At 42.3% G+C, this 12,308-nt stretch overlaps 6 protein-coding genes across 9 annotated transcripts; all 6 read left to right on the plus strand.

Annotated features, from left to right (window-relative positions):
* The first annotated feature begins 13 nt into the window (after nt 1-13).
* LOC145709134 (uncharacterized) lies at nt 14-898 on the plus strand. Its single transcript, XM_081786816.1, has 2 exons — nt 14-699; nt 748-898. Exons 1-2 carry the CDS (start codon nt 14-16, stop codon nt 896-898), a joined length of 837 nt encoding a protein of 278 aa, XP_081642942.1.
* A 111-nt stretch (nt 899-1,009) lies between these two features.
* On the plus strand, nt 1,010-3,821 carry LOC145710189 (uncharacterized). The gene is made up of 3 exons (XM_081787891.1): nt 1,010-1,197; nt 1,411-3,534; nt 3,581-3,821. Exons 2-3 carry the CDS (start codon nt 1,582-1,584, stop codon nt 3,773-3,775), a joined length of 2,148 nt encoding a protein of 715 aa, XP_081644017.1. The 5' UTR covers nt 1,010-1,197; nt 1,411-1,581; the 3' UTR covers nt 3,776-3,821.
* Nucleotides 3,822-3,852: 31 nt separating this feature from the next.
* LOC145710213 (transmembrane emp24 domain-containing protein 2-like) lies at nt 3,853-4,896 on the plus strand. Of its 2 annotated transcripts, XM_081787924.1 has the most exons (5): nt 3,853-3,990; nt 4,035-4,127; nt 4,173-4,322; nt 4,368-4,556; nt 4,596-4,896. In XM_081787924.1, the coding sequence occupies exons 1-5, from the start codon at nt 3,862-3,864 to the stop codon at nt 4,623-4,625; spliced, it is 591 nt and encodes a 196-aa protein (XP_081644050.1). In that variant the 5' UTR covers nt 3,853-3,861; the 3' UTR covers nt 4,626-4,896. The 2 variants fall into 2 exon arrangements, with proteins under 2 accessions (XP_081644050.1, XP_081644049.1); XM_081787923.1 differs by having other exon boundaries at nt 4,173-4,556.
* A 35-nt stretch (nt 4,897-4,931) lies between these two features.
* LOC145710204 (uncharacterized) lies at nt 4,932-6,679 on the plus strand. Of its 2 annotated transcripts, XM_081787914.1 has the most exons (7): nt 4,932-5,113; nt 5,188-5,292; nt 5,338-5,628; nt 5,668-5,790; nt 5,843-6,115; nt 6,315-6,371; nt 6,466-6,679. In XM_081787914.1, exons 1-7 carry the CDS (start codon nt 4,933-4,935, stop codon nt 6,561-6,563), a joined length of 1,128 nt encoding a protein of 375 aa, XP_081644040.1. In that variant the 5' UTR covers nt 4,932; the 3' UTR covers nt 6,564-6,679. The 2 variants fall into 2 exon arrangements, with proteins under 2 accessions (XP_081644040.1, XP_081644039.1); XM_081787913.1 differs by having other exon boundaries at nt 5,338-5,790; nt 6,466-6,678.
* Nucleotides 6,644-8,325, plus strand: LOC145710210 (mitochondrial 2-oxoglutarate/malate carrier protein-like). The gene is made up of 4 exons (XM_081787920.1): nt 6,644-6,823; nt 6,868-7,176; nt 7,327-7,564; nt 7,612-8,325. The coding sequence occupies exons 1-4, from the start codon at nt 6,687-6,689 to the stop codon at nt 7,795-7,797; spliced, it is 870 nt and encodes a 289-aa protein (XP_081644046.1). The 5' UTR covers nt 6,644-6,686; the 3' UTR covers nt 7,798-8,325.
* A 1,124-nt stretch (nt 8,326-9,449) lies between these two features.
* LOC145710197 (uncharacterized) lies at nt 9,450-12,290 on the plus strand. 2 transcript variants are annotated; one of them, XM_081787901.1, is made up of 9 exons: nt 9,450-9,615; nt 9,662-9,688; nt 9,881-10,108; nt 10,147-10,376; nt 10,419-10,643; nt 11,220-11,346; nt 11,388-11,587; nt 11,638-11,894; nt 11,936-12,290. In XM_081787901.1, exons 1-9 carry the CDS (start codon nt 9,501-9,503, stop codon nt 12,090-12,092), a joined length of 1,566 nt encoding a protein of 521 aa, XP_081644027.1. In that variant the 5' UTR covers nt 9,450-9,500; the 3' UTR covers nt 12,093-12,290. The 2 variants fall into 2 exon arrangements, with proteins under 2 accessions (XP_081644027.1, XP_081644028.1); XM_081787902.1 differs by lacking the exon at nt 9,662-9,688 and having other exon boundaries at nt 11,936-12,285.
* The last annotated feature ends 18 nt before the right edge of the window (nt 12,291-12,308 follow it).

Consider the following 12,308-nt stretch of genomic DNA (forward strand, 5'->3'; position numbering starts at 1 on the left):
CAGAGCTGATGCGATGAGCTTCTTCGCGATTACAGAGGAAGAGGCATTTTTCGAAGATGACGAACTTGAAAAAGAGCTGCAATCTAGACTCAGTGCGGTTGTTATTTCCGACTTAGAAGACTCCGATTACTCGGAAGAAGAAACATCACATGTGGAGGATAAAGTCGAGAATGGAGAAAAATCATTCAATCTAGCTGAGAACCTTCGGATGCTCCAGTCTTACTCTAATGTAGCCTTCAATTTTGAAGAGCTCGAGGACAGTGAAATTGCAGTTACTGATGCTGAAGCCCCTGATTGCTCAGCAAAGATGCCATCACAAAGTCAAGAATTGTTCAAAGGTGACACGCGGGAACTAAACGAGTCGTTGGTCAACACATTCCTTTCAAATGAGAAATCATCAGAGGCAGAAAAGATACAAGCCGAGATCGACAAAGAAAAAAGTAAGAATGATCAACTGAGGCGTGTTCGTGAAGAAACCGCTGCATTGAAAATTCAAAAAATTTTCCGTGGCTTCAAAACTCGAACCTCCAAAACAGGAAGGATGGTGCGTGGACATTTGGAAAGCAAAAAGAGAATCAAATTCGTTGAAAAGGCGCAGCAATTCGAATTCGAAGAGAGGCGTCGGGTCGCTGACCAAATCAAGAAAGAGAACGAACTTATCCTCGCAGAGAAAATTATAAAAGATGAAGAGCTTAAAAGGTCCGATACTTGTTCTTATTTTGCATCTGAAAGAACTTGTTATTTTAGGAGAAGAGAGCAAGAAGAAAAGGAAAGAATTGCTCTTGAACGCGCACAGCAAGCGGAAAAAATTTGGAACGAGCGGGTTATTCTCTTCACAGAAAAAATGCTCCGGCGTAAGGATCAGCGAGCAGCGGTTATTATTCAGGAAAGGGGCTAAGAAAATCAGATTTTACGTTGATAGCGCGGGCAAGGGACAATCAAACTATTACTGGACTGGACAGATGAATTGACAATGGAAAAACTAATAGTAAAACGCCCCCATAGAGAACTGTTCGAGATTTCCTAAGGAAGCGACTCCAGCGGCGTTCAGGCGCCGCTTTGGTTATCCAGCGTAATTACAGAGAATACTGTACTCGCAAACGGACGCAAGCTGCAATCTCAATACAAACATATTGGCGAAAGTCTCGAGAGCTCAAAGCTCGACGCGCATTAGAGATTAAAGTCAATGCAGTTAAAGTAAGCTCAAAAAAAAAGTAAAACAGATTTTTCTCGTGAATCATAGTCGGAGTCCAAGATAAGGGACATTTTTGCCCCGAAACTTTATTCAATTAAACATACAAATGCAAAAACAGAACTATAAAAATAATGCCACATATCTTTAGCCAAAACGTCTCTTATCTTTGTGTCCATTATCTTGGACTCAGACTGTACTCCTACTGGAAATTTTAGACAATTTTAATTCATCGACGTCAGTATCGTCAACTTCAAGAAGCGTACCGAGCCGTATGGGGAGAACTAGAACTTAGGAAGAAAAATGCATTGATCGCCGCTCAAATTGCCGAACAGCAAGAGCTAGTAAACCAATTCAAGTTGAACCGAAGCGCGAAGATTATCCAAAGAATGTGGCGTCAACACGTTGTTACAGAAAACAAAGCAGCTGAAATTCTGGGAGAAGCGAAAAAGCTCACTCAAATCGAATCCCAAAAGACCATCGTGCTTGGGAAGTCGGGTATATCCGTGGCCAGCCCGAGGGCAGACTTGCCCATTCTCGGTTCAAGCATTCGCGGCAAGAATTCCTCTTCTCCATTGAAAAACAATATTGCATCGGAAGAAATGCTGCTAGAGAGCCAAAACACGATAGTTGTGAAAAAAATCGATGAAGGATTACTTGCGGAACTTAAGCGAAATCTTGAGAGAATACGTCCTGTAAATTTTACTCCTGTAGCAAAGATGGAGATCCCGAAAGAAGAAAAAAAGCGACTTCTAGTCGAAAAGTTCACAGAGAGTATGTTTAAGAATAAAAGCCCTTTCGAGTCCGTCTCTTTCTTCAACTCGCCCGCCCTGAGAAAACTTGACTTGTCGTCTTCCCAACTTAAATCGTGTCACATCGACCTCCCAAACCTGCGCCATCTCGACTTGTCGAAGAACCGCCTTAGTTCGCAATTGCTGATCCAAGCACCGCGCCTTCGAATTCTAAGTATTTCAGAGAACAAGTTCGCGCGTCTTCTTTTCACGCCTCTACCGCACTTGTCCGCGCTCGACGCATCGTCTAACCAGCTGATAGACATTCAAAACTTGTCTCGAATAGCTCCTAGACTCATGTTTCTCAATGTGGCCGACAACTTTATCGACAAGCTCCCCCCGAACATGAGCGCTTTAATTCATCTTGATATCACCAACAATTCTTTGCGAAATTTCGATGCGTTTTCCTCTCCGTTCATCACATTCTTGCGAGCCCAATTCAATAACTTCGGGAAAAGTGATCAAATGAAAGTCTTCCCTTTTCTTGCAAAAAACGACTTTTTATGGGCAGATTCTCCGCGAGAAACTCTTCCTCTCAATGTCAAAACCAAAGAAGACCTCAACGCCGACTTTGATCACAACCGCTTAATCACAACAGTAATTCACTTCGACTGGACTGTGAAATCTCTCCCGCTTGTTGACAGGACATATTGGAATTTGTGGCACATGCGAAAGTACATTCTCCAGTCGTCAAAGTTACACAAGCCAACTCCCGTAATAAAGTCTTTTCTGAAGAGAGTGGTCTACAATCGAAGAAAAAGCAAAAGAGAAGCACACGCCGTCGAAGTGATTGAGTCTTGGTGGGTTTCAGCAAATGTAAGGCTGAAGATAAAACGCGCGAGAGAACAGATACGCGCTTCTAGTAAGGAGGAATTTAAGCTCGAAGAATTTGACGTCGATTCATTTTATGAGAGCTTAGATGTCGGACAGGAACTTGAGTCGCCACGGCGACATTTTCCAGAGCGAATTACACAGTCGAAACCGTCAACCAACCATGCGCAGACATCGACGGATGCGTATGCCAGACATCCGGCGAAAGCTCCTCCTATGGAAAAGAAACCACTGTTGACATACTACGATGTGGAAGGAAACACGCACTCGGTGATGAATGCTTATGACACACTTGTCGACGATGACAAAATTCGATCACAGGCACAGGAGCTGTTCGCATGGAAACAAATGGGCGATGCTCCAAATTTTTACGCAGAGTCTTTCAAAAGTTCGAAAGCGAGTGGTCCTCTACCAAGCATTCCCGAAACCCCGAAAATATCCAAGAAAGAAGAAAAAATCGCGCAGATAATGCAATCATGGAACGTCGGCCGAGAAACAGCGGAGAGGATGTACACTAGTCAAAACAGAATGAAAGGAAAGGCAACGTCGAAGAAGAAAGACTCACCCAAAAAGTCATTTTCCTCTACTAACAGTCTTTCATATGGTCAAGCGTCGAATTCAATGACTTCATTAGTCTCAGCGCGCTCGCGAGATCGAACATGGATAAAGCCAAAATATCAATCTGACTCACAAAGAGCTGTCGTAAATAATTGGGTCCAGGTAGATTCCCAACTGCTTGACGTAATGTAACTGTTATTTCCACAAGAAAATAGATGAAGGAATGCCTGTGACACCTGTTCCTCACGATCCGTTGCCGTTACGCGTTCAATCCATCGAAAATAACAGCACTGATCACTTTTCTTTCGCTAAAAGTCAACTCTCTCCGTTTTCACTGCGCACTTCGACTCCACCATTACCACCGCTCAAGAAAAAAGCTTCTCATGTACCTGCCTGGCATTGATCAAATCATATTTTATTTTTATACCTGTAGAATATATTTTTATACATATGAAGACAAACAAGCTTGACGATTTTTCTTTCAGAGTTATGACAAAGTTGGCTTTATTAGCTCTACTTGGAATCGCCCATGGCTACTTTGTCACAGTTCAGCCAAGAAAGGAGGAGTGCTTTCATGAATACGTGAAAAACGGTGATAAAATCAACATGATGTATGAGGTTTCGAGCCTTTACTTCTTACATATTATTTACTTTGCATTTAGGTCGCTGAGGGAGGATTTCTTGATATCAATGTCAAAGTAATCAACGCAAAAAACCAAGTTATATACGACAAAGAGAGAGAAACTTCCGGAAAGGTGCGCTGAGATTATGAAAGCAGCAACTGTATATTTGTAATTCAGATGCTCTTCACGGCCGATATGCAAGGACCCATCAGATTTTGCTTCAGCAACAAGATTTCTACTGTTACACACAAAGTCGTGATGTTCTCAATAGATGTTACTGAAGCCACCGCCGCTGGAGAAGAAGATGAAGATGAAACTCACTCGAAGGTAGATCTTGTAAAATTGAAGTTTTCTGGAGATTCTTTATCTCAGCTTGAAACAATGATGGGCGACCTTGCCAGCCAAATGACGACCGTCAAACATGAGCAGGAATACATGGAAGTGCGCGAACGAATCCATCGAGCAATCAACGAGAACACTAATTCAAGAGTCGTCCTGTGGGCCTTTTTTGAGTCTCTCGTCTTGATTGCCATGACAGTCGGTCAAGTCTACTATCTCAAAGTATGTTCGTATTCTTTGATATAATCTAAGATTTTCTAGCGTTTTTTCGAAGTCAGAAGAGTGGTTTAATTCTTTCTGAACGTCGCCGTATCAACTCAATGCACTCGTTTCCAAATCCTAATTTACCTATCAAGAAGATACCTTCGAACGAAGATTTTTAGCTCAAAATAATAAATAATATAAAACTCGCTCTGTACTACATAAACATTTTACCTATTCATTCTAGTTGCAATCAATCTCATGTGAAGCCTTCTGGTGAATCATTGAAATGCTAAGAAAATCCATAGATTCTGTATCTTTCTGGCATTTTTCTATACATCCTGCATTGATATTAGTCTGACTTCTTGTTGTAATAAATACTTGCGTTATAGCAAAAATGGGTAGAACTCGTCAGTCCAAAAGAAATATCAGTCAAAAGGCATCTCATCAAAAGACCTCCCCTAAGCCCGACCCTGATCCGTCTTATTACACAACTAAATTCGCTCGCAAGGACTTACCACCAATACCCGACGATGCTCCCATTCCACTAACTGAAGCTAAAATGATTGAGGAAATAAAGCAAGGGATCATCAGATTTAAACTTCCCAGCATATTTTTATTCAGCATCCAAATATGTTTTATCCCTCTCACCAGAGTCTCAGACAGCAGCTAAACGAGGAACGCAAGATTAGCAAAGTAACAGCGGAAAACTACAAAGTTAGTAGTGTTACGTATAAAAATGTACGAAGCGAGTTGGGTACGTTTGAATCACTTTGAGAACTAGTTGAAATGCTCTTACTAGAGGAGAGATTGCGAGAAAAACAAGAATTCTGCGATGAAGTGTCGTTGGCACTGGATGTAAAAGAAAAGGAAATCGAACAACTTCAGAAAAAAATCAAAGCTAAGGACGGGAAGATCTCCACATTGCAGAGCCAGACAAGGATCGCTGATAGTCAGCGAAATGCTGCCCAGCAGTTCGGAAAGAACATTGGAAAAAGACAGGTGCTCCTTGCTCGAGAGATGACTCGAATGGTTCAGCGCACACTCGTCATCTGCTACTACCAAAACAACAGCACCACGACGAGACTCGTGAGTGAGTTGTCAAAGACGGGATCGGTCAGCATTCTTGTAGATACAATCCTCCGATACTTAAAAATGAAGTCAACAGAGATTCCTCAGGACGAGCTGCCCGACCAGAAAAAATTGTTCTTAGATATCCTCAATTGCTTCAACATTGTGGTGACAACATCAGACCGTAAGTCATCCTTGATTTCATGCGCTGAGAAGAAAGACCGAATAACTTATAGTTCGAAATCACGTCGCCCGTAATTGCAAATACGTTGATTTACTGAGAGAGCTAATGGATTTCATCTTCAACAAGGAAGATAAGGAGGAAAAACTATTCTACACAGACAAAGACGTGCGCGACGTTTGCTGCGAGATTCTTGAGCAACTCTGTAAATGTGATCGCGGCGTAGAGATCTTGAATCAGTTCAATGACGGATTCCTGCAGCATGACATCGTTGTATACTCAGCGACGGAACAGTGCACTGATAAACAAATCGCCTCGCTCCTAAAAGGTTAGTTATGCAACAGACCTAGATCGCAAAGTGCCAAGTGGGCGGATCGTGCTCTGATTATGACGGCATTGCTTGGTTAAGAGCTCGTGGCAGGAAGACACGATTGCGCAATGCACACAATTTGAGATTCCCTAGTACCTCGGATCAACGCAGAAGAGCATACAAAATGTTGATCTTTGATTCTGAAATTTTTGTTTAGTTTATCTCACAATGTCTACAAACGAAGAGTTTGCCGAAAACCTTGCCAAATCGTTTCAGGGACACGGGCTCTGATTATTACGAGCTGATTTAGGTTTATTGGCACCGTATTCATTTTAATGTTTTTCAAGAGAGAAAATCGAGCCAAAAGTAGCCCGGCTCTGTTGAGAAATGGGAAAAGTCGAAGACACAAGTTCTCCGTGACACTGTCAAGCTCTTGAAAGAGTGTCAAATTATCCGAGAAAGCTAAAGAGGAAAAAGAATAGCTTTTTGAAAGCGGAAAATAAGAATTGGAAAAAGGCTGTACTCTCACAACTGCCAAACACGCAAAACATCCCACTGAAAACTTAATAGATTTCGCATTTAGAGAAAAATGACAGAACAGAAAAAGGCTATTGGACTCGGCTGGCAGCTCGGATTCGCTGCTGTCTCCGGATGTGGTGCTACCGTTGTGGTTCAGCCAATGGATCTCATCAAAAACAGAATGCAAACATCGAAAGGCCTTGGAGTGTGAGTGGCATTGTTTAAAAGACGAGAGCTAATAAATATTTCAGAGGGCAATGCGTAAAAAGTATCATCGCGGAAGGTGGACCCACCGCTATGTGGACTGGCCTTGGAGCTGGTCTCCTTCGCCAATGCTCTTACACGACCGTCCGCTTGGGCGTCTATCGTAAAATGGAAGAATCATACACTGCGAGAAACTTCGGGGAGAAGCTTCTCATGGGAGGGAGCGCAGGATTTGTTGGCTCCCTATTTGGAAACCCAGCCGAAGTGGCGTTAATTCGAATGTGCGCCGACGGAAATCTTCCAGTTAGTGAAAGAAGAGGCTACACGTCCGCCTTCAACGCCTTATCTAGAATAGTGTAAGTTCCGACAAGAGAATAGGGAAAATCGATCAGTCTCAGCTTCGAGAGATGACGTTAGTAGAGCATAAATTAGAATGAATTAATCGGCAAGTTCGTCATCCTATTTACGCAAAAATGCAAATGATCGCGTATTGAATTTTTATTTAGAAAGGAAGAGGGCCTTGCGACCTTGTGGCGCGGATCTACCCCAACCATCGCTCGAGCAATTGTCGTCAATGCCGCCCAGTTGGGAACTTACTCGCAAGCAAAGGAATCCATCAAAAGTGGTGCTGGCTTGAATGAGGGTATTCTTCTTCACTTCTGCGCCGCCATGGTCAGTGGAATGGTCACCACGATCGCTTCCATGCCCGTCGATATCGTGAAAACGCGACTCCAAAACCAAAAGGTTAGTTCTACCTCTGCCGTCATCGAAATCTAGCAAAAAAATTTCAGTTCGTCAACGGAGTTCCAGAATACAAGGGGGTCTTTGATGTCTTTGGCAGAATCATCAAGGCCGAAGGCGTGCTATCTCTCTGGTCTGGCTTCTGGCCTTACTATTTCCGACTTGGCCCACATACTGTTCTCACATTTATTTTTGTTGAACAGCTGAAGGGCCTCTACCTCAACTCCACGAAGTAAGGACTCGACTCCCTGCTTCCAGCCTTTTCATATGTTTTGGGGAACTTGTTTTGTTCTATATCTATGTCTGTGTCTTAATTTATAAAAAAACTGTGCCAATTAATTCAAGAAAAGCTAAAAGACCTTTTAATGCGTTGTGTTGTCGTCTGTTTCGTTGTGTTTTATGATTATAAATTATTTTCAATTCCAATACGCTTACAAATCTATTTATTTCTGGGCGTTTTCATGACATTTCTTTGATTCACTTTAGTGATTTAAATGGAATAAAATTATCCATAAATATGCATGACAGCAAAAAAGCAGCTCGTTGATATAAAAATGGAGCCATCGATGCTGGTGAGTTTACATATCAAAACTTCCGTCAAAAAGAAAAAGTTTCGTTTGAGTTGAGTCTTGATTATATATTCGAAATGTACACTATTTAAAATATATATCAGTACCTCATTCTTTCCCCTCTACTTCTGTTCTGTCAAATGTTGTGTTTAACCTATCGTGACGTTTACTTCCAATAAAGGCGCTTCTCTGAGACCTTCCACCACTATAACCCAGAATAAATAAAACCATATCTAAAGAAAGTCAATTGTGAAAGTTACTTCCTATCGTTGTTGGCAGGCTCAATAAGCAGGCTTTAACTCAGGTTTCTGTCTAATCGCCGTAGCAGGAAGGATGTTGTTTGTTTAGGGTTCGAGACCAGGCCAGGTGGGAAGAGGCTAGGCCAAGCTTGAGAGGCATTCGCATCGCCCAAGGGGAATTTCGGCCACCGCTTATTAATCGCCACTAATTGAGTCCAGGCACTAGTAAAAAACAATCGTATCGTAAATCACGAACTCTTTCTCTGTTGACCCTTTTCCTGGCCTTTCGTGCCCAAGCCGGATACAAAGGACGACCTAACGCCATATCGAAAATCAATAAACACTAGAGATCTGAAAGAAAAACTCACTGGTGGCCTCTTTAAGAGAAATTTCAATAAAGCACACTACTAGTGTGACACTAGCTTCATTGATAGAATCGTATCATGAAGTTACAGCAGTAAGATTTTCAAAACTCGAGAAGTCTATATTTATAATATATATAATGAAATCTGTTGATGGTAAACGGGCGCTCTATAAATAATCCGCTCAAGTGCGCGTTAATTGTTTCATCTTTCGCGCAGATAACAGCAATGATGATTGAAGTTTATCTGCTAAAGGGGGATCGACGCAGCTTTATCACTGTAGCCCATTTCCTATTTTTTTCCAACGGCTATGTGTCAATCTCCCGGGTAAGGGTTATATGTGCGCGTGCCCGTATTCAGGCCTATTCGAATAATGTGGCAGGTCAATGCTATTCAGCGATTTTTTTGTTTTCCACTCACGCTATTATTGTGAGTGTGGAGCTATTTGCAGCTTTTGTTTTCTGGCAGGGAGAGATAATTTCCCTCGGAATATCTGTTGTATTATGTACACTCCTCCCAGACGTAGATTTTCTTTCATCGCAAAGAGAGAATGCGCGAGCAAAGTTTGCTAAGCAACCGACGCAAAGGAAGGACTCCTGAATCAGTGGCGTTTTAGGGCTGTCACCTGGGTATAAAGATTTTGGATTTTATGAAGGTGAAAGGGAGAATTTCCTTTTTGACACTTGACACTAGAGCTTTAAGGATTAACATTGCGAGCTTTAGAATGAAATTGAGGCTTTTTTGATCACGTCCAGTTCGATCTTCAAGCATGGAAGAGCTAGAAAATGGGACACAGTGCCGTTTGAGCGAGAAAAAGATCCGCGATCGAATCGGACTAGAAAAAGATAAACAGCCAGAAGATCTCCGAACTCTTAAATTGCCAGGTACACGTCTTTAATAAAACTCGCAACGCTCACAGATTTTCTGAAGCACTAGTGAAAAGAGAAGGCATTTGGTGTAAGTTTCTCATCTAGTCAATATTTTTTCTCTTCGAAAAAATGCGATTTTAATTTTCTCAAAAAACTTAATTCGCAGAAATGGTTTGTTTGTTGAAATTATTTGATTTCTACAAAGTGACCTCGCACCAACCGTTTTCTCGCTTCGTCATACACTCTTTCTAATCTAAGTCAAATCTAAGAATTTGTTCAGGCTCATATCACGATAAGATAACGCACTTGGACAATGCTCTTCAAAATTTTACTCGTTTACAGAACCTGGACCTTGCGCGAAACGCCTTGCTCTCCCTCGATGGACTCTCGCACCTTCGTCATCTGGAATCTCTAAACTTATATTATAACAACGTTTGCGATTTAGATGAGCTGTATAAGCTCAAGCAAAACAAAAAATTGGAAAATATCGACCTTCGTTTGAATCCAGGTTTGCTAGCTCAATTTCTGTTTAAATATTTTTGTCAGTGACCAAAAATGAGCCAGACTACCGTTTATTCCTGGTCCACATCTTGGAGAATTTGCAGCGGCTAGACGACAGGCCAGTACGGGATGCTGAGCGCAGTACTGCTAGCATTCATTTCGCCCAGAACAAGAAATGGACTCGATTCCAAAAAGCGGAACGAGCAGAACAGACCGTCGAGAAAGAGACTGCTCCTGTCAAATACACTAATGAGCGAGTCGACTACATAAAGAATGTAAGAAGATTTCGACAGTGACGCTTTATAGGGAAATTATAGAATATTGCAAAGCATCGCGCTTACGACGACGTTGAAGATGTTCGATTGATGTTGGACGGATTGAACGATGTTCTGTCTGAGGATTCTCGAACCGACCCGAGCTCGAACAGTTGTTTGGATCAATTCCGTGGCGGATCCAGTACCTTGCCAAACAGGAGTCTCTCTACACAGAACTTGCCCTCTTCTGGGACTGCGCCGATCCGGCGGAGCTTGAGCAAGGCTAAAGTAAGTTGGGACCACCGACGATCAGTAGAATACTTGAACACGCTGCATCATAATAATGACGCAGTCGGGAGCGGTAGCGAATTCCAAAATGGAAAGCCTGCCTTCTACGGCGATGAAACCGTCTCCAACACTAGCCAAAGTGGGATTAGACCATCGAAGAGCCGTTTGAGGCCATCCGGGTCAAACTTGAACCGGAGTAGGTCCATGACGACTGGCGATTTAACTTTTCACGTGAGCATGGTGTGACTCGTAGGTGAACCGTTAGTCTTGAATTGAAGAGGTGTTATTCTTTGTTAGAATTACGTGAACATTCGATTGTTTAATATTTTCACTAGTCACGAAATCTAACAAGGCGATAATTTCTTAGAAGTAGGTGGTGAGCATTCATTCCGGATGCAAGTAGCTTGTGAAATAAAACTGATTATTTACCGCGTACTGTTTTGTAGTTTCGGCTTTTACTCTTCTCTGCTAACACTTAAGCCTTATGATCAACAAGAGTTATTATATACGGTTCCAGTTGATTGACTTCCACTTGAAGTGTTTCTTTTGTCTTCAGAGAGCAAAGCAAACCTTTAGGAACCGGAGACTCGATCATTCGGCATAGCGAACATACGGCAGGCGAAACGAGGAATGACTGCCGAGGACGAAAATGCTGCTCAGACTGAGTACAGATCTCTCGCCACGTTCACTCGAGCTCCTCCAAGTAAGCAATTCTCTTTATCTCTTAATTAGCGTGGTTTTTAGGTGAGTGGACCTCAGAAGTAAAGACTTCACCTCAAAAGATCAAAACTATTCCTACAAGTGTTCCTCGACGACCTCGAAACCTCTCCTCATCAACAGTTGCTTCTGTTATTGAGAATACCGACCAAGATAAGCTGAAACCACTCCTCGAATTAATTGACGCTTGCTATGCAGGACCAAACTCTCTCCAACGATCTCCAACGGTAAGAAATCCTGCGGAATTTATTTGTTTAGTTTGGTTCATTTTGTTTAGTTCATCCAAAAACTGAACGCCTTCGTGAGCGAGCACGCGCAAAACGAAGACGCCCGACATCAATTGATCGATAGAGAGATCGAACTGCGTGCTTCTGCGTCTTCCGAACAAGAGAGGCTCCGCCAGCAACTAGAAAATGCTGAGGTTGAGATCCGTCGACTGAAAAACGAGAAACAGTCGATGCGGGACTCGCAGCGCTCCTCTTCTTCACATTCTTCTAATATCAACGAAGACCTCGTCCGGATGCTCAAAGAGAGGTGCGTAATTCTAACTGGGATAAATGATTACGAGTCTCTAGTCACGAAATGCTCAAGAAGCAGAACCAGCGACTCGAGCAAGAAATCGACGACATGCGACTGCGACATGAAAAGGAGAAAATTGCTCTCAAAGAAAACTACGGTCGGCTGAAAAGTTCCATTCGCTTTATCCACGGTTCGATGGACAATCTCAACTAATTCATAATATCCCGCGGCAACTGTTTCCAAACTGCTCAAATAAAATATTCCATTTTAGCACCCTCGATTAATTCCTCCCTTTTTGCCAATACAATATATTTTCGATAAGTTTTCTAGTACAGTTTGTTCTTCAAGCAGTAACTTTTTTCTGTGTGATTGGATTTTTTGTGTTTCTTTTTTTCTCATCTACCGATAATTTACCCATTTTATCAGTTG

This window comes from Oikopleura dioica, chromosome XSR (genome assembly GCF_907165135.1).
Source record: "Oikopleura dioica chromosome XSR, OKI2018_I68_1.0, whole genome shotgun sequence".
Lineage (NCBI taxonomy): Eukaryota > Metazoa > Chordata > Appendicularia > Copelata > Oikopleuridae > Oikopleura > Oikopleura dioica.